Source organism: Phocoena phocoena, chromosome 1, assembly GCF_963924675.1.
Source record: "Phocoena phocoena chromosome 1, mPhoPho1.1, whole genome shotgun sequence".
In the NCBI taxonomy this organism is placed as follows: domain Eukaryota; kingdom Metazoa; phylum Chordata; class Mammalia; order Artiodactyla; family Phocoenidae; genus Phocoena; species Phocoena phocoena.
Genome location: NC_089219.1, coordinates 69,183,402 through 69,205,112, shown reverse-complemented (window position 1 = coordinate 69,205,112; position 21,711 = coordinate 69,183,402). Strand labels below are relative to the sequence as shown.

The window sequence follows — 21,711 nt, the reverse complement described above, 5'->3', positions numbered from 1 at the left end:
AAAAGAGACACTATAATTTTTTTTTTTTTAAACCAAATAGCACAATTGGATTGCCAAGAAATACCTGGAAGAGTAGAAGAAAATAGATCATGGTACTCAAATTCACCTGTATCTACAGGGAGACATAACACAAGGTTGTGATTTTTAGCCTCAATTTTGTAGGTAATTATTAAATAATAATTTAAATCAGAGTACTTACCCCAAGAGTGCACATGTATGTGTGTGTGTGTGTGTGTGTGTGTGTATTCAATATGCTGATTGAGCTAGAAATGAGAGTGTATTTTTCTCTAAAAATTGTTGTCAATATACTTCAATAATTAAATAAAGAAATCAAAGTTAAAGCTCATGGATAACTACCTAAAGATTTTGTCAGTTGCCCTAAGCTTAATTTTTAATTAAATTAGTCAAAAGTCTTCTTGGAGTTGTTGAAAAGGAGAATTATAGAATATGAACATATATGAGGAAAACAACATAAAACAAAAATCCTTTAGTAGTAATGGATATTTTAGCACATTTTACAAGTGGAGAGGGATAACAGCAGGTCAATTTATCATAAAGATTTTAGATGGCAAAATTTGTTGAAAAATGTGTTTTACGTGTTTAACATTATATAAATAGACTTCTTTCCTTACTTATTTCTTTTGACATTTAACTATTTTCATATAAGATACATCTCACGTCACTTAGGAGAAATTGATATATGTTACATTTTATTCAAATTATAGTTTCCATATGTTGTACTTGCTCATAAAATATCCCTTATTTGAAACTTTAAGTATAGTCATAAGAATACCTTTTAAAGCCATATACATTTACATGATAGGTTTTAAAATAATATTTTTAATTATAAGTAGAAAAGTCACTCAGAATCTTTCATTTCTTTAGAAATGAAGGTCGTCTCTCTCTATATATAGCTGATATATAATACCTACACATATATGAAAGGAGTTACTAGATATTTGCTCTGTTACATGGAGCGAAAATAAACTTATTTTTAAAAGGCATATAAATTAGGGGATAAAAAGAGTTCTTGGTTTAACTCTAAGGTCTGAAACAAAATTAAAGAACCTGTTTTTTTAAAATGCTTTGAAACCAGCTCATAAAGAAAGAAAAGAAGACTAAATTTGGAAGTAAATCAAAGGAATAAAGTGGAGCAAACTGGATATATGAAAATGAAAATGCTAACCATCTAAGGATGCGACCTGTCTGGCTTCTTTTAAAACCACAGAAATATGTGCTTTGCAGATGAATTCAGTCTGACATTCAAAGCTGAGAAGCCCACATCTGGTGGCAACAGGGTCCGCGGGCAGTCTGACTCCTCAACCAGACTTCCCACACTTTTGGTGAACAAGTGAGGTGGCAACAACAGCTGGAGTGTTGTTGTGGAACAAAAAACATTTGGGGGGAAACGTGCAGATGTATGCCGGCCATGAAACTATGTGAAAGGTCTTACAATTTGAGACATTAATTAGAAAACAGAACTGTTGCAGAGAATTTGAAAAAGATTTGGCAATAAGATTACATTCGTGAAACCAAATAGCCAATACCACCCTCCTCATCTTCAAATAATGCATTTTATTTCCCAGCATGTTCCCTTTCTAATTCAACAAACTCCTATCAGTGTGCTAGTTGTGAATATGTACAGTTCTTACATGAGAAAGGTTTGGTATAGGAACAAAACTATTTTTTATATAAGTTCCTTGTTCTGGATTTTATTCTTTTTAACGTATTTATAATTTCCATTTGTTCTAAATATGCTACGTTAGAAAACTTATGAGTCAGTAAGATTTACAATGAAACCTACTAATTCTGATCTTAGAATTATGCAGTAATGTGTTTCTGTTTACTGTCTTAATGAAGATTTGGCCATAAATATTAGAACTTAGCATTCATACTGATATAAAATCCAGTCAGACTTGTCATCCTATTGGTACAGTATGGTGATAAATACATGCTTTACAGAAACAAAGGTAGGATCCCATAACCTAAGCAGTGGGCTAAAAATAATTATTTACTTTCCTACATATTTACTCAACAGTTAGTATGCTTTGTTATCAATAGTATTTGTACAGCACCTTCAATGTACCAGTTACTCCCTGAGGACATTTGCTGTTTTATTTTTAAAGTCTTTACATTTAAAGCAGATTTAGGTTCATAGCAGATTGAGAGGAAGATACAGAGATGTCCTGTCCACCTCCTAAGCCAACACTTGCACAGCGTCCTCCATTATCAACACCCCCCACCAGTGTGGGATGTTTCTTACAATTGGTGAACCTGCACTGACACATCATTACCACGCAGAGTCCATAGCTTATATTAAGGTTCACTCTTGGTGTTGTGCATTTTATGGGTTTGAAAAAATAAGTAATGAAATGTAGCCACCACTATATTATCATATAGACCATTTTAACTGCCCTAAAAATCCTCTGTGCTCTGCCTATTCATCTCTCCCTCCCAACTTCAATGGATTTTTAATGCTTACAGTTACTCTTCAGTGGACATTATTAATTCCGTTTTGCTGATGGAGAATTTAAAGTGTGGACAAGTCACATAAGATTCAAACTTTATTATACATGACTTTTCAGTCTGTGTTTTTTCTCAATCTCTTATGGCTCTTTTCAACCAGGATTCCAAATAACAGCTTCATTGTTTTTTGTTGTTTTTGTTTCTTTTTTTGATTCTGTGCTGTTATCACTGTTAAACTGAAATGAACTTTACTTTCTCATTGGAGAATAGTTTTTTTGGCACTATGTTCATTGGAGATAATATAAATCTTGCTTAATATTTTAGAGTGTCATCTCAGCTGTCAGATTTATAACCCAGCTCTGACCCTCCAGTGTTGTGCCCTTCAGCCTGCTACTTAACGTCTGTCTCTGTGCTTTCAGTATTTGCACCTATAAAATGGGGGCAATAGTTTTCAAAGGTGTGTTTTATTTAAATGACACAGTTAATGTAACTGCCTAGCACAATCATTATTATAATATCATTATCATTATATATCATTATATATATAATTGTGTAATCATTATTATAAGAGAGAGATTGAAATGGGTATAGTAGTTTTAATGCTTACAGTCTCTTGTTCTTTCCAGCTATTGGTTTTTAGAGTAGGCTATTTAAAAGAGGATTCTGGTTATACTTGTTACTGGGAAATCATTTTATTGTTTGCTGCAGAAATGTTGGACTGTGAGATAAGGAAGTGCTCCATTTTTTTTCCTTAAATGAACACTTTATGGTTTGGGTATCTCCAAGAATACTATAAAAACTGAAATGTTAGCACGTTGTTCTATATTATTTATTTTTATGTTAGCCTACAAGTTTTGCTGGCTATGAACAAGAAAGTACAAGGAGTTAGTTTCCAAATATCTCCTTTTCTAGCACAGTTAAAATTGAATCATCAGTTAATATTTCACTTACATTTTATTCTTATAACAAAGTAGTAAATATTATTCAGATTATAGGAGTTTTTAGTCATATTTAAGTGTGATTATTTTTAAAAATTAAAAATTTTAGCCTTTACATTAAAAAAGGAACCTCCAAAAATATATATTTGCATTTTATCAGAACTGTGGACTGTACTGTTATAAGCATCAATTAGATTTCTATACTATGACTTAGGTGAATTTCTGTTTTTAAAGGTTAAAATACTAGGAATAAAATAGCTTCACAGATTAACATTCAAATCCATTACAGTCACTATCTGATTTGCTGAAAACAATTCTACAGAAATTTTAAAAGAAGTAATTATAATATCACCCCTTTGTAGGTGAGAATACAGAGACACAAAGTAGTACTGAGTGACTTGCCTGGAAAAAAAGCCACTGGTGGTAAATAAATGTTTATCTTCCTGATTTAAAGTCTTCATACTAACACACCAACAAGCAGAACTGTATTCCGATTACACATCTTTTCTCTTCCAGAATATCTGGTACAAGTCATTTAGCCAGAACCAAGGAGTTCCCATTTTCAATGTCTGTACAACAAAGGCATTAGGCATAACTAACTGCTATCACAGGCATCTTTAAATGGGCTTTGAAAGAGACAGTTTTGATACTGTAACAGAAAACATCACAGAAGCAGAAAACAGTATTTTATTTGATGAGTTTAACAATATCTGAACTAATAAATTAGCTGTCATCCTTACCCCGTGTGGAGATAAGGGGGATGAGGACATGCAGATGCTTTTTTTTGACATGACAATTTGCAATTATCCCACGAAAAAGCACAGTTGTACTGATTGATGAAATATTTTAGAAAGAAAAAATGGACTTAAATGGAAGAATTTTATTAGGTTTTGAAATGACATGGCTAACAATAGAGCTAGGGGAAAAATAAACATGAAAACATTTTAAGTAGATAGTAGGGATGCAACCTAATACCAACAACCTAGAATGTCCTTGCTGTTTTCACTCATTTTTGCGTCATATGTGGGGATGTAAACAACTTAATTCTAAGGTTATTGTTGCAACCTTTTCTGCTTTGTACTTTGATCAGAAATAGTGTCTGAACTAAAAATGAGATACCTCTAAGACTACAGTGGCTTGTCATAAAAAGATGTTATTAAACATAAAAAAATGCAGTAACTGCATACTCTGAGCTAGAAAGACACTAGAGTGATAAAGAAATGTACAGTAATATCAGGATCACTCTGATCTTGAACATTCATTTTCAAGTTGAACAGTTTTTGAATCAGTCTCCTTTGCTCTTAAGTATTCACATTTCAAGTTATATAATCAGTTTTACCATCCTATATTTGTTTTCCAGACCAGTCAGATCACTGGTCTGGAAAATAAGGCATCATGTCTTTTCCCAGGGTCTGAACTATTAGCTAAATCATCCTCACACAGTTCAGTGTACCTAAACAGTGGTATAAGGCTGCAAAACTGATGGTGGAAAGCAATTTCTAACTGACCCTTAAGGCAATTATGTTAGGACTTACAAGCATGATGTTTGATTACACCTAGTATCATTTTCAATTTAAATAGCTATAAATTACTCATACCTTTTTTTGAACAGCAACGATTTTTTAAATCAGTGAACTCTTCTAAGAATTGAAGAAATGTCCATATGTTTATTATATGCCCCATGAAACAGTTTCTTTACATGCTTTAATTATTTCTTGGGGCCTTGATTTTATTATGTGTAAATGTATTTTTATCTTTTTTTACTAAGATATCCTATAAAACAGTCAAGTGACTGTGATTTAAGACCAGCCAGACGTAAATGATAAAATAATCGTTTTGTGGCATGCTTTAAGATAAAGGTAGAGTTGTCTTAAAATATGAACAAATGTCATATTTAATCCTGCTAATATGAAAACTAAGAGTACCAGGTTCATTTTACACAGTCCCAAAGGAGACCTCAAATATCCAAATCCAATTAGAGCTTTCCGTTTCGCTAGAGACTTCAGAAGGCAGAGAAAGATAATCTTGGCAGCACCCTGGGAGTCCAAATACTCTTAACTAGGCAGGGTGTATTAACTTTTTTTCTGGGTGCAGAGGAGTTTGGGATCAGGTAGGAAAGGCAGACAGGTATACAAAGCAGCAGAGAAAGGTTGGAGCAAAGGAAATATGGAGCACGAGTTGCCTAGCAAGCAACAAGACCTCTGTTGCAGTGGGAACACTGGTACGATTTATACCTCTTACAAATCCCATACTAAGTTTTCAACAGTTTGTCAATAAAAAGTGCATGACATACTCTGATCTGGGTGCAAGCAAGAAGATTCAATATCATGGTCTCCTCATTGAGCAAGAATTTCCTGTGCATCTGCTATGTGCTAGATATGTACACTTGACTGAAAATACAAATATCAATAACTTATGGTCTCTTTCCTTGAGAAAGTGGCATATTTGTAGATAGTTCATCAACTTACAATGATAAAATACAGAAACCATATTTTAATAATAATAAAATGTGAAAACAAGCTTTTATGCATGCTATAATTTTGCATATCAAGTATTTCTAAGAAAATGTAAGCTTCCATGGTCATTTTTCTCAAATAGATTGGCACCGTATTTTGTATTACTTAAAATTTGTTATTTGATTAGCTCTATTAGCCATAGGTTTTATGTATATCCTCACCATTATTGCACTTTATTTTGTACATAGTGAGATATCTGTCATATATGAAAAGATATGTTACCAGAAAAGTGGAAATGTTATTGAAATTAAATTTCTGTATTACTTTCTTTTAAAAAATAAAAACTATGTATATTATATATTCACACATACATATATACATATATATTAGTTATAAAACAAAATACATAAATGACATATTTTTGAAGAAAGATCAATATGATTTATGGGAAATATTTAAAGAAAAAAATGTCATCCTGACATTGTCAAGATAAAGTTTATTCTTGGTTGGAGAAGACAGGGAAGAGAAAGGAATCAAAGATATCTTCAACATAGGACTGCAGGAGGACTCATGAAATGATGGTGTAGATGCAAAGAACTTGAGGGAGGCAGAATGGCTCTCATCTTTGAAGAAGGAGGTAATATATGAAAACTTCCTGTGTTTAGTATAGGGAAATGCTGAGAGAGATAAGTGGGAGTATCTTGTAGCTGTTGAATTAAAATGCAGAGAGAGATCAAGGATGTAGGGGAAAAAAATGTAAATCCCCAGGGGTAATAGTTGAACACAGAGAGTGAATGATGTCTAAGGAGAAGCACAAAGGCTGCTTGCTGACTGAGGCACTTTAGGGATGCATTAAATGTTGATTACAGCATAGCCTGAAGTCTTGCCCATGCTCTGCTCTCCAGGCCCTGTTCCAAGATGCAGGGCTGGTTTCACACGGAGGAGGGGATGCTTCTTACAAATTGGTGCAAAACTTTCATATGCTCACTTACTCCCATGCCTACAAAGCTGTGTCCACTCAGAGAGGGCACATTTTTCTAATACGTACAATGGCACCATATCAAGGACATATATACAGTGGTGCCATATAAAGGCTATACATGCAGCCCTGATGGCCTGGCTCCAGGGTTGTTGTGACTGCCAGTAAAAAAAAAAAAAATTGCTTGGCCTTTGGCATACAGTAGGTCATCAACACATGGTGTCATAAAATGTGGAACTGACACTAAACAGAATCAAGTGACTCTAGCCATCTGTGCTTGTTCAAAACGTAGTTTATTGGGCTTCCCTGGTGGCGCAGTGGTTGAGAGTCTGCCTGCCGATGCAGGGGACACGGGTTCGTGCCCCGGTCCAGGAAGATCCCACATGCCGCGGAGCAGCTGGGCTCGTGAGCCATGGCCGCTGAGCCTGCGCGTCCGGAGCCTGTGCTCCGCAACGGGAGAGGCCACAACAGTGAGAGGCCCGCGTACCACAAAAAAAAAAAAAAAAAAAATATATATATATATATATAGTTTATGTAGTTAAAAGGCGAAATAGTCGATGGAGTGGATCATGACCAGCTTTTTAAAACATACTGAAATAATATAGAATTGGAAATATCAAACGACGGTAAATGACAGAAGGGTAAATATTTTTTATGAAAAAGTTGTTTCACTGTATTTATAAATATATCCAGTCATGGAGATGTATGCCTTTCCTACCATAGGCAACTGCAAAAAAAAAAAAAAAATGTTTGCAAACCTTAACCTGGGAAATATATAGTAAAGTAGAAGAGTTATGACAGTATCAAATTTTCTAACTCCACATCCAGATCACAGTTGGCTTTGCAATCTTTATGGTCTGGGATAGAGGTAATTATGTTAGATCACTCAATATGGGTGTCAAGGTATAGTTAATGTTTTAAGAGCAAAGGGTCATTGTCAGATTTATGGTCTATTCCAAAGGCTTATGGTTGCCAGAAACCTGATTTAAATATTTACTATGGCATTTGTGTGATAATTTTAAACTCTAGATATTATTTACAACATATATAAAATCACAAACTGCCCATGGGCACAGATATAGTTAAAAAAGTCTGAGTAACTGTTGTAAAATTTAATAGCTTTAGAAAAATCATGGTGCAAGCAGATGCTTTACAAAAAAAGCCACATTTTTATTTCAGTGAAATAATTCATATGAGGATATGCCTCCAAGTAAGCATCTTTCTTAAAAGGTGTCAGAGATATTTCAAATAATTAGTAAGCAATAGGAGATGGGATTCATCATTGTGTTTTTCAGGATATCTCACTTATTAAACTATGGATGTTATCTAAAGTTAGCCAGTATTCTTCAAAATATGATTTTGAATGGCTGTAAATTATCACATAATTCAAAATATTTGTAATGGGTATTTAGGCGCTTGCTTATTCTTACCATTATATAACTTCAGTGAAAGTTCTTGAACTAAATTTTGTCGTATCTTTGAACCTTAGAATTATTACCTAGAAGGGAAATTCCTGGGGGAAAAGATGTGGCCATTTTTTCAGGCTCTTAATTTAACAGTGCATATACTTCTGTTAGCAAGATATGTGAGTGCTCTTATAACACCAACTCTGGTTCAGTATTCTCTTAAGTTCCTCTATTTTTTTTCTTTACAGTTACGAGAAATTAAAATGTTGAAGTGTTAAAGTAATGTAAAAAGAGTTCAGACCAATAAAATCAAAGGGAATACAAGTTGAAATCCATTAGTTCTGTGAATTGCTATTTTTTGGGGAAAAAAAAAAAAAAAAAAAGGTCATGATACCAGGTTGCCCACCAGTCCATACACTGTTCTAACACTTTTCCCAAGAGAAAAATCAGAGTGGAGGCAGAATCGGAGTAAGATGTTATGGAAGATGTTCATGGGTCTTTGCTTTTTCTGCCCTATTGCCCCAGTCTGGTTTTAAAACTTTAGTAGTAGCAAATAAGGAATACAGTGTGGGATAGTGTTGTAACAAATGACCATGGACTACTTATTGATCACGAAATAACAGCAAATCTCTAGCTTTAATAAAAATGGTGGTAAGAATTTTTAAAGGTATGCTAAATTTATAGATGATAATTGACCTTCATTTGCTCTTTAATTTGAGTTTATTTATCAGTAAGGATAAATATTTATTTGCAATTTTATATGTTGAGTTTCTTTTGTGAATTATATACTCATTTCTAGTGTCAGAAAGCTACAAAATATCCATTATAATTTCTAATTTCTTCTATCCTGTGCATTATTTAGAAGTTTTTGGGGTTTTGTTTTTGTTGTTTTCTAAAACTTTGGATAATTTTAATTAAAAAATTTCATTAACTTTTAATGCTGTTGATAACTAATTTAATTCACTGTTGTCAGCAATACTATTTTATATTATATATTTTGAAAAATAATCATGGGGAAACCTAATTTAGCATGAAAGAATTGAAAAATAAGGAAAAAGTAAATTAGATTGAGGAATTTGAAAAATGAGCGTTAAACTCTTGCCTTCCCCCAAATTAAAATGTAACACAGAATTGAACATTAGACAAATACTGCTTTTTATTGTTAGTTTGATATCAGGATGAACTTGTTGGCTGATAGAGAAATAAGTTTCAAGTCTGTTGCCATTTCTTGCTCAGATATTAACACATTTAGGAATGGATAATACAATGAGCAAACCTAGGAGAAGTTGGTATTACCAATGTGGGCAACAGGAACAAATATTACTCAGGCATGAGAAATCTGTCAGAGCCTAAAACTGAGTGCTGAGAAGTTATATAAATGTTCAGTGCTATACAATGCAACAAAAGCAAGCAAAATCCTAGTTCAGCTAAAAAGAAAATGCACGCAAAACTCTGATAGCTTTTGCATTTCAGTAACATCTGCCACATCTAAATGTAGTGAATATAGAGGTGAAGGTTATGATCACAAATTAGGGAAGGCATCATATTATCATAACATATGTACTGTTGGATACCAAAGGTAATTCCAAATTATATTAGAATATAATGTGTAAAAGGATTAGAGTCAATTTTATGATAAAGAAAGTACTATGTATTTGTAGGGTAAATGTTTAAACTTTTAATAAGTGTAGATTGGCTCTAGTTTTTTCCCAAAATATTTTATCACATTGATGAAGTGACAAAATTTATGACATCTTAAAATTAAGGAAACAAGGTTTCATTAATAATTAAATCAGGCTGGCAGTAATGTGGGTATTTTTGATATTAAATGTGCCATCCCTATTTTCTTTGTCCTCTGATTTATTTTCAAGGTTGCTTTAATTTAAAGTTTAAGTGTGTTTATTATTAACAAAATAGTTGGATTGCAACTGTAAACTAATCTAACAAGCTGTGTCTTATAATGGGGAAATATGAGTCTTTTCCACTTAGCATAACAGTTGATATATTTGATTGATATTTGTATTCCATCAAAATTATTTCATGTTAGCTTTTTTACTTATAGTTTCATTTTTTCTTTTAATTTTTTCTTAATCAGTTTACTTTTCATCCCCATTCCTCTTGTTTTTTTTTAAAAATTAAATTGTAAATTCTCAGTCCATTTCCTTTTTCTATTCATAATCAAATTCACATTTTTGTACTTTACCAAAATTAGGTGCACATTTTGTACTTTCCTTTCTACAGTGTGCTTTACTTGCCACTGTACTCTATCCTCAGCCTGACCACAGTAATATGAACCCACTATATCCAGACTCTTAGGTTTTCCTTTCAGTAAATTTTTATAAGAATCCTAATTATCTTTTATATTGCACATTCATAATCATTCATTTGAATTTACATATTGCAGGATTTGCTGTCTACCATTGTTACACCTCCATCTCATTTTCCCTTGTTGAGCTCTGTCTCCTAAATTCATTATTATTTGATTCAAAGGTATCTCGAATGTTTTCTTCACAGAGTGCATGGGTGATCTACTCGTTGAATCCATGTATTTCTACAAATGTTTTTCATCCTGATGAGTAAAAGATTTCTTTGGCTGGTTAGAGAACTAGAGAACTGGTCTCATAGTCATTTTATCTCAGTGACTTACATGGTATCTTACTGTCTCTCAGTTATGTTAGCAAGAACCTGATACTATTATAACTGTTTTTCCTTTATAAACTGGCAAATTCTTTTGCAACTGAGAGCTTGTTACTGAACCAAACTTGGGTCTGCTTGCCCGAAGTGTAGCAAATCCAATCTGCTGACACCAGGTTGTGGTGAAGGAAAGTACAGCGTTTATTGCAAGCAAGAGAATAGGCAGCTCATGCTCAAAAGACCTGAACTCTCTCATGGCTTTTAGACAAGGGTTTTTAAAGATAGTGTTAGAGGAGAGGGTCGTACGATGCATGATCAGGGCTTCTGTACACAGAAAGGCCCCCCCGCACAGTCCTGCTTGGTTTACGTCCCCTCTTTTCTTTGATACTCATCAATCCTGAGGGGAACAGGGGTAGGACAAGAAGGGGATAGAGAAATTAATTGTAAACTCAGAAGGGGAACTCAGTTTTAGGGGGACTCGGTTTCAAGTTTGTAAGATTTTTCTATCACGGATTTGACTTTCCCCTGGAATATGTATTATTTAATGATTAGAAACAAAAATCAATAAAACTAGTTTCTCAAAAACTATTTCATGGCCATCACTCAAGCACCAGAAGCACTATATATAAGAGTATTATTCATTTTTACTGTTACAGTTGATAGATACAATGAAATGAAAAAACTTTAGAATAGTTAATTTATAATGTGAAATAAATGTATGAGGATTTTTATCCTACCGTTTGTATCAAACGAACAAGAGAAGTGGTTTCCAGTGTCTAGTGATTTATTTTTCTCCTGTTTGCCTACTCTGCTTACACTTGGTTTTGCTTGTTTGCTCAAAAATGTGTGTGTTAATAATTTCTACCAAGAATGGACTAAAAAAGTGACAGTAGTATAAAATGAGAATATTTTCTTAAGTGCTACATTTCTCTTGGAAAATAAGTAAATGCAAAAGCAGCAACAGAGACCATCCTATACATTTTTGTTTTTGTTTTTGTTTTCCTGGCTTATATAGCCTTTGCAAAATCTGATCCATAGTCAAAGGCACACTTCTTTCATAAAATTTTCAAGTGATACTTGTTGCTTCAAACAATGAAAAAAACACACATTTCCACTAAATAATTTTTTTTCAAATAATAAATACCCAGCACGAACAATTTATTCTTATGTAATTCTACTTTCTTTACCATGGTAAATTCTAACATTTTGCATTTGATGTGTCTGACTTTTCCTTTACTAAATTGGTCTTATTAATTTTACAGTTATGGGAAACATACATTTTATACTATGTGTTTTAGAATCAACAGTGGTAACGTAGGAAGTATATCTTCAGCACTGGATTTATTTTTTTCTCTGTCTTCTTAATAATTCTGCATATGTCAGTATGTTTATGTGGAAGGGTGGGTTATGTGTGTATCATACTCATATTCTGGGCTGCAGTTGAAGAGTCAGGTGCAGAAGAAATTCCCAGAGGGCAAGAAAGATATAATTCCAAGTGTCTCCTTTGATACCTTTCCTTGTCTTGTATAGCAGTTGGTAATGACAGTTGCAGCGTGGAAACAATAACTCCATTACTTTTCTTGACTGACTGAACCCATTCTGGTTTCATTGCAGCTCTCCTTTTTTTCTTTCCCTTCTGCTGACCTTTTTCTCCCCCTTACCTCCATGACTATATGTTTACCTTCATATTACCCAGAAAAATATAAACCATAGGAAGTCCATAATTCAGGGGGCTCGTAAGGATGATTCTTCTAAGTTCATTAAAGAATGCTGGATATGAGAAGAGAATTACCAGTGTTACTGAAAACAAATGAGCCCAGGAGACTGCCTTGGGGAGAAATAGGAAAAAAAGCGTGTGAGTTGCTCCATCTTTGACTTAGAGGGCCTGTTTCACAAGTAATCACACAATGGTTATAGTCATTTTAGTGTTCAAATTTACGGAGCAATACTGGCAATCGTGTCCAGAGGGAAAATGTGTATAAGAGTGATGCTGCTGTTAAAGTTCTCTGGCTTTCAAGTTGTTATAATCAATTTGAGTCCAGCCAATAATATTTCAAGTGCTAGAAAAAGAAAGGGGAATATCTTCTCTTTTTTAATTATTTTTCCCCATCTGTGGTCAATAGATTGAAAAATGGAAGAAAAACTAAAATCTTAAGATTCTGGAATGCCAGTGACCTATAAAGCTAGTAAAATTCTACATTATTATACAGGAAGTAATATAATTCTATGCTTTGTTGCCAAAAACATGTCATTACTAGGGTACTCAATATCACTCTTGAATTTGGAGAATTATATACCCACTACTTATGCCTTGTTTAGAAGCACACTTTACAAAATACACCTCACTCTACAATACAAAGATATAACTTGGTCTTTAGAGCCAGGCATTCTTAAATATAAAAACGACATCCAACAGATTCTCTAAACTAGCATGATGTAATGCATCTGGGCTTTAATTTCCTAATAAATAGAATGGGGATAATATCAATTATTGTGTTATTGTAACGATTAAATAAACTAAAATGAGCCATCTAGCAGAATGCCTGAAAAATGTTTCCTCTCTTCTTTCAGATTATTCGGTATAAATCATGCTGATCTAGTTTTTAATGTAAGCCAATAACTAAATATAAGCCAATAACTAAATCAGTAACTAATCATCGACCATAGGAACAAGCTGCCCAAAAACATAATGAGAGAAGATATTTCTGGTATATTCATCTGTGTATTATTTTAAAGCTTTGTGTAGTTTTCCAATAGGCTGGACTGAAGCAAGTGGAACCCCAAGGAATTTTCTGGTCAACACTGAGACCAAACACAGGTTAAGGGGCTTCCTTGGTCCTTTCTCTCTACCCTCACATCCTAACCTCTGGACTTTATCACTCAGTTGGTAGGAAGAGGCAAACTCAAGTAAGTAGAAGCTACAAAGAACAACAACAAAAAAAAAAGGAAGAAAGAAAAGAAAAAGGAATAACAAGAGAGTGTGATAATGCCCGAGGCAAAGTTCATTTAAACTACTGAGATCAAAGCAGGAGTCAGGAGAAAGGGTCCATCTAGAGATGAGGGCGAAGGAAGACAGCAGGCTTGTTCCCTGCACTGGAGCCTAGTAAATGCCAGGCTCTTGCTTCTGACTCATCCTCTGGAAAAGAAGGGAGTCTTGAGCTCCACCTTGTGTTTAAACAAGTTATGGCTTCATGGTTGACTATCCAACTGTGGATACTCCCATCTGAATGTCCTAAAGGCACCTCAGTCTCTCCATGCTCAAAAGTGAGTTCACTCTCTTAGCCCCAAAGTAAGCTCCTCCTCTGCTTCTCTCTGTCCTCGTGAGTCAATGTAGCCAACAAATCCCTCCAAGTCAGAACCTGGGAGTCCTCACTTCCTCTCCAACTAACTCATATCCAGTTAGTCTCCAAGCCACACTAATATTTTAAAATCATTTTATTATGAAAAATTTCAAAGTCACAAGAATAAAAATAAGAATGTAAAGACCCAGGGACTTCCCTGGTGGTCCAGTGGTTAAGACTTTGCCTTCCAGTGCAGGGGGTGTGGGTTCAATTCCTGGTTGGGGAACTAAGACCCCACATGCCGTGCAGTATGGCCAAAATAAATGTAACTTTGAAAAAAAAATACAACCTTAAAAAAATATATAAAGATCCACATGTTAGTCATTATCCAGATGACACAGTTTTCAGTTCATGCCTAATCTAGGTGAATCCTACCCACTTTCCTTTCTCTCCCCAGATCACTGACTTTTAACATGAAAATATTTCTGATCTAGCCCACCCTCCCCCCTTTCTCCTTGACTCTGTTTTGTTAGTTTTTCATGTCTTACAGCATTTTAGCAGGTCTACCTGGATCTTAGCTAATTTTCCTTATATTTCAAAAATTGTTTTGAAATTCAAGTCCAATCAGACTTCTCCACTACATAAAATCTGATGATGGCTATCCTTTACCCACTGAATTTAGTCTGAAATTCTTAGCAAGTGTTTTCCCAGTTTAGACCATATCTGTCTGCATAGATTCTGGCCCTACAGCCTCTACCTTCATGGCCGGTGTTCCACAATATAGTTCTCCTCTAAAGTATGATGCTTCTGCAGGCTTCAGGCATTTGGGTGAGTTCTTTCCTTTGTCTGAATGGATCATTGGGGCCCCTTTTGTTTGTCTGAATTCTTCTTATACTTCAGTGCCTGGCTCAAGCATCTCTTCCTCTTCTAAACCTTCTGTGCGAATAACCTTCTCCCTTTTATCCTGAAAACTTGCTGAGGAAACCGTCTCTTCTCTGAGTTACTAGGGTACCGCTAAACACCTCATTTATTTGTTATACACACCACATCCTAATAATTTGGGTTTTTGTCTGTCTTCTTCAGCAGCCATGGATCCTGTTATGTTACAGGCTGTGTGTATGCCTTTGTTCTTGTAGTGCTCAACCTGGTGTGTTAGGCTTGAGCCAGTAAGAATTTTTGCTGAAGGAATGCTGAATATTTCTCCTTATTAACATTTTTTGATAATTTTTAAATAATTTACCTTCTCTTTAATTGTGTTATAATGAATTTTTCAAGTGACATCCTAATCTAAATATTTATTTTATAATCCCACAAGAAGTATTAAATATAGAGTCACAGAGAGTGGGTAACATAACTGCTAAATTGATTTAAACAATGGAAATAACACAAAAGAAGCAGACATATATTTTCCTATATTGTACCCATTCAAAGAAACTTTCTCCTTGAAACTTAATTATTATGGAGTTAGACACTGGGAAGTTTAAAGCTATTTAAATAATTCAGATTTATATATTACTTCAGAAAGATAATTTTTTTGCCTATCTCCGCTATCTTGGGGGGAGAGAGGCAGTTACTTTCAGATAAGTGGTATTTCAAGGAACAAGATTGGAGTCAGACCATTTAGGGAATTCGCCTATATTGTATATCCAGTCCAGAAGATTAGGAGATAGATAAGAAAATGTTTTTATTTCCAAATTCTTGATAAGGAAGCTAAGAGGTCAAGTGCTCAAAACTACATAGTAAGGAGAAACACAAAAATCAGTATCAATCTTTTTTTTTTCTTCCAGTTAATGTGTTACCCAAGACTTAAAAATATATTGGAGTCAAATACCATATCTATACATTAATTTGTTTTTAGAAACACAATCAGGTGATATAAAGTGGCTCATTTTCTTAGACTCGACCAATAACTCAGACCTAGTGAATTCTTTTCCTCAGTATTTTTGCATATCACTTTTGCAGTTATAGACCACAGGGATACAATCTTCATCATTCTCTGTATTACCAATAACTGATCTGAGAGCACAATTTCTTTTAAAATTAATATAAACTTCTCCCAGTATGCAGTGAAGGGAGTCAAATTTTGAAATAAAAATGGAAACTTTTATTTTAATAAGAACTCAATTACATGCTCCTATGTTAACTTGCTTTAGAATGTGAACTCTGACAGCAGGGCACAGATCCTGACTTTTTGATTAATTTTTACTTATTTCCCAGTGTAGACATACTCACATTTGGGAACTGGGAAACTCCATAAATATTTGAGTAACTGAATGATTGAATCAAACCCAAAGTGTGTGAAATATTTTTCTTTAACTTGATTTAGGTTCTTGTGTGGCAATTTGTGAGATACTCTCAGGTAATTTTAATAAATTAGTCTAATTTATTTTGAATGCATACATAGACCTATATGTTTGCTTTCTCAGTATATATGTGCATATAGTCATATAGAGTTGCATAATATCTCTGTATACAGAATAGATAAATTAATAATACACACATGTTAATAAAGTATTAACTCTTCAACATTTTATATAATGGCCATTCATAATTTCTCTTACTTGATTTTCATATTTTCAGCAATTTTCCTTAACTCCTCCAACATTTATACACTTTAACTTAGGGGTGACAAATGCCTAACCAAGTGCTGAATGTGAAAAAAAGTTTTAAATATGCTTTTCAAATTTAAAAAACTTTAAATCCTCTAAGTGAGGTATGTACTTCCTTATATCATAAGCCACACCACCTTCTATTGTTTGACACTTGGTGGAGTCAGACTTTAAGTTACCCTCCTGCCTGGCCTAAACAAGCTTTTTGAGAGCTCAACCTTTGCACTTACATGTCTCCAAGTAGTTGGCCTCTAAGGGGAGCTCAAAACTCTTCTCTTGTTGCTCTACCTTTCTACTCACCCAAGAATAAATCAGGTCACATGCTGGGAATTAGAACTTTCAAAGGGGCAAGGGATTGAACCCAAAAGAGGCGCCAGTGGGAAAGTGGAAAGAGACCTGATGCCATAACATGAAAAACTATTAGGCGAGAGGCTTGGCCTAGCTTTGCTCTAGACATTGGAGAAAATGATCTTGCTTCTTGTGGACTGACCAGTTTTCTCATGAACTGGTTTTTCCAAGCAATTGAAATGGTCTTGTGCCAAAAGTAGAGTCTGGGTCCCTGAACCATTGTGGGAGAAGCCACACCATCGACCTGAACACTAACCTTGGCCTCTGACTAACGCAGCAAATAATCTTTTATTGTGCTGAATCACTACATGTTGGGATATATTTGTAGTAGTTGGCCTATTATAATTAATGTCATAAGTGAAAGTGATAGAACATATAAATATTAAAATAAAATTATGGAATAGAGATGTATAGTTTGAATATATTGAAAGGATAGGATTTGCAAATCTTACCTGACTGTCCATAGTAATCATTAAAAAAAAAGAGAGAGAGAGGAATTCACCTCTAGTTGTCTGTCATATACTAACTTCTATACTTATATCTATAATGTTTGAAAATGATTAAGTGGAAATAAATTTTACATTAGAGATAGAATACAAATAGTTTTTATTTTCCTTCTGCAATCTCTACCTCAATATCTTTTCTTCTCTCAAAATAGACCCATAATCCATTAGATACATTCTTATCTTATATATTTGCTTTTTAAAATGATTCTCACAGAGGCAGCAGGATGCAACAGTTAGGAGAACAAGCTTTGGACCAAACTATTGGCTCTGTAACTAAATGGCTGTTTGACCTTGACAAGTTACATTTCCTCTCTATGGCTTATTGTCCTCATCAGTTAAGAGAATAATAATGGTACCTGCTTCCTAGAACTTATGTAAGGATTAAGTGAATTAGTATTTATATAACACTTAGGAAAATCTCCAACCCTTAGGTATCAATATACATGTTCAGTAAGCTGTGTTTAAATTAAATGTTATACAAATCATCCTTTTAAAATAAATTAACCTTAGTTTGATTAAAATGGAGAATAGAAATTCAAGACATTTTCCAAATTCAACTCGTACCACTATCCCCCTATGATTTCTCCCTCTGTCCCTGATTAGGGTTCCTTCTACCTTCAGAAACATCTCAATCACCCTTAGGCTTGCATGTTTGCCCAAAATTTTGCTTTCCTCTTAATGATTTCCTTCTCTCTGTCTAACAAATACTTATTTACCTAAAATTAGCCAGTTCGGGTCTGTTAGTTTCCTAGGGCTGCCCTAAGAAACTAGCACAAACTTGGTGGCTGGAAACAACACAGATTTGTTCTCTCACAGTTCTAGAGGCCAGAAGTCTGAAATCCAGGGGTTGGAAGGTCCATGCTCCCTTCGAAGGGTCTAGGAAAGAATCTTTGCTTATGCCTTTCTAGCTTCTAGTGGTTGTTAGGTGTCCTTGGCTTTTCTTGGCTTGTAGCTGCATCACTTCAGTTTCTGGCTCTGTCTTCACATCGTCTTCTCCTCTGTGGCTCCATGTCTGAATTTCCTACATAGTATAAGGACACCACTCTTGGGGCCCTGCTAATTTAGAATGACCTCATCTTAACTTGATTATATCTGCAAAGGTCCTATTTCCCAATAAGCTCACACTCACAGACACTGGGGATTTGGACTAGAGTATATCTTTTTGGGAGACACAGTTCAGCCCACAGGAGGATCTGATGTCTCCTCCAGCCCCTCATAATCACTTCTGAGAAACACTTGTTTTCTATTTCGTTTATTTGACAGATAATATAGATCTGCTTTCTGATTTTTAAAAATGGTTTATGAACCTATATATATATCTTTTCTGATAAATTACAGTATAAGAGTATAAGGGTAAGGACCATGGATCATCATGTAATTATTTTTGTATTTGTGTACTTTTCCATATACAGTACAATACATATGATAATGAATAAATGAAGGGATGCAAACCTAGTAACACAAAATTCTTTTGGGGAGTAAGTGACAAAAATAAATGGCACATGATTAGAGTATATCAATGTGTAATCTCTGATTTTTCATTTTTAACTTATGGTATGCTTTTGACTGATTATAAAGAGTATTATAATTTCACAAATAAGATATTCATTGACATTATAATAATTGAATTATACGTAAAAATTTGAAAAATAATCCAATATAGATTCAATAGCTATGTTTAGTGTTTTTGAAGTAAGAGATTCTATTTTGTTTTGCAACTGCAAAGGTTTCACATTTAAACAAGAATAACCAAGTATGGAATGTGGATTCTTTTTTTTAAATTAATTAATTAATTAATTAATTTGGCTGTCTCAGATCTTAGTTGCAGCACACTGGCTCTTCGTTGCAGCATGCAGGCTTCTCTCTAGTGGTGGCACACGGGCTCTAGAGTGTGTGGGCTTAGTTGCCCCGTGGCATGTGGGAGTTTAGTTCCCCAACCAGGTATCAAACCCACGTCCCCTGCATTGGAAGGCGGATTCTTAACCACTGGACCACCAAGGAAGTACCTGGAATGTGGATTCTTATTATTAACTTCTCTTATAAATAAACATCACATACCTAAAACTATTTAACAGGCAAAATTCCCAAAAACTGATGGAAACTAGGAATTCATCTCAATTATATAAAAATAATGTTCTAAATTGATATGTCCACAGATGATAATGAGTGTGGAAATTTAACGCAGTCCTGTGGTGAAAATGCTAACTGCACGAACACAGAAGGAAGTTACTACTGTATGTGTGCACCTGGTTTCAGATCCAGCAGTAAGCAAGACAAGTTTATTACTAATGATGGAACCATCTGCATAGGTAAATTCAACTATATAACTTAAAATTTGTACCTATCTCTTATTGCTTATACCTCCAGAGATTAAATAATATTCAAACCAAGTTCTGTCAGTCCTTGATTGTACCCCATTGTTAATACTATCAAAAACATCATTAATTCCCTTAATTCTCCAGTATGGTGTCAGTTACTATGGTATATTTATCCAAGGGTATAAGAAAAATATTTTTTTTTGAGAATATCAACCAGTTTACCAAAATATAAATAAATAAATCATGAAGTTATGAGATCTAGCATGGTGGCAAACAACACAACAAATGTTTACACTTTAAAGTAATATATTAACTCTAGAAAATTATCATTGGTATCACCAGATACTGATGCTTATATAAATATGAACTCTGAGATGGGCCCTACATTTTCCTAGAAAGTGTTCAGGAAAGCATTACTTGTGAAATAATTGTCCTAGTGCTTTTACTGCTGCCTGCTGAAAGTTTTTCACACTTAAAATCTGCATTCTGTTTTTCTAAACACTGGAGTCCTATTTAGAAAATCATCTCAGATTCACTAAAATGTCTTCTGGAGGGTTATTAATTTCAATTATATCCCTAAGTGAAATATTGTGAGCCTGAAGAGAGTATCTAGATTTTTTTTAATGTCCTTCTGTTGTATTTTGGTCACACACTTGATTTATCAGATCCTATAGTCTGAGAAAAAAATAATTGCATAGAAATTTCAGAGACAAATTCTCTGAAGCCAAAGACTTTAACTTTGAAAATAAATTATGAATCATCTTAATCATGGTTTCTAAGAAACTGTCCAGTTTACCAACAGCTAGTATAATTATGATTGATAATAATCTACAAAATTAACAGATGAACCAAGGCCCTGAGAGTTAATTACATAACCAGGGGTAGATATGAGACTTGAACTCAGGACTGTACATGCAACATGGGCAGGAGTAAGGTGCTGCTTCTACTTTCCATAGTTAAATGAATGAGAGATGTCTAAATCAATATAGATCACCCTAAAGCCTTTGATGAGCTTCTAGTGAGGTTCTCATCAGTGAGCTAAGGAGAAGTCTGGCAATGTTATCATTAACACACATGATAGTCAGGAGATAATGTTCAAAGAGAATTTATTGGTGAAATGTCTGTATCAAAGAAATTATCCTGTCTTGTGTGCTTATGGTTCACAGCATTTTCTCTGCTACATAAACCAGGTAGATTTTATTCTCATATTATAGCCAAAGGAAGTGAAGAGCTATTCCAGATTCACACATTTAGGGTAAAGGGAAGATTAGAATCACAGTCTTGTATCTAGAAAGCCATTGGTATTTCCACAGGAGTCTTAAATGGGTGGCCATTTAAATCTCACATGAATCTGGATCATGCAAATGCAGTGGATCAACTTTGCAAGGGCATAAATGATTTAAAATATGAGAAAATAATGCTATTTCTGTTGAATTATAATTTTGTCTTTATTGTTTGCAGCAAAAATTTTTATTGGATTATAGCATTACAATATACGCAAGAAATTAGAATTTTCCCAGAAAACCTAGTACCCCACTCTTTGTTCTTCTCACACCTAAACTCTTGTCTCTAGTTTTAGAATGTTATATAATGTGTGCCTATTTTATCTTTAGTAGATAAGTTCAAACTATGTACCTGTATAAGCTTTACTAGAAAAGTTCTAGTTAATGAAGAAATGCAACTTATGACATCTTAATCACTGGAATTTAATACAATTTTAACTGTGCTCTCCATTCCCTCTTGTCTCTAGAAGACATCTGTCTTTTCATC

The 21,711-nt window shown here is 34.2% G+C and overlaps 1 protein-coding gene across 1 annotated transcript in view; it reads left to right on the top strand.

The window, feature by feature from the left end:
- Positions 1-21,711, top strand: part of ADGRL4 (adhesion G protein-coupled receptor L4) — a 117,756-nt gene that overhangs the window by 43,405 nt on the left and 52,640 nt on the right. The window contains exon 3 of the mRNA XM_065886414.1: positions 19,780-19,932. Within this exon, the coding sequence (XP_065742486.1) occupies positions 19,780-19,932 (153 nt within the window). The remainder of the gene's footprint in view (positions 1-19,779; positions 19,933-21,711) is intronic.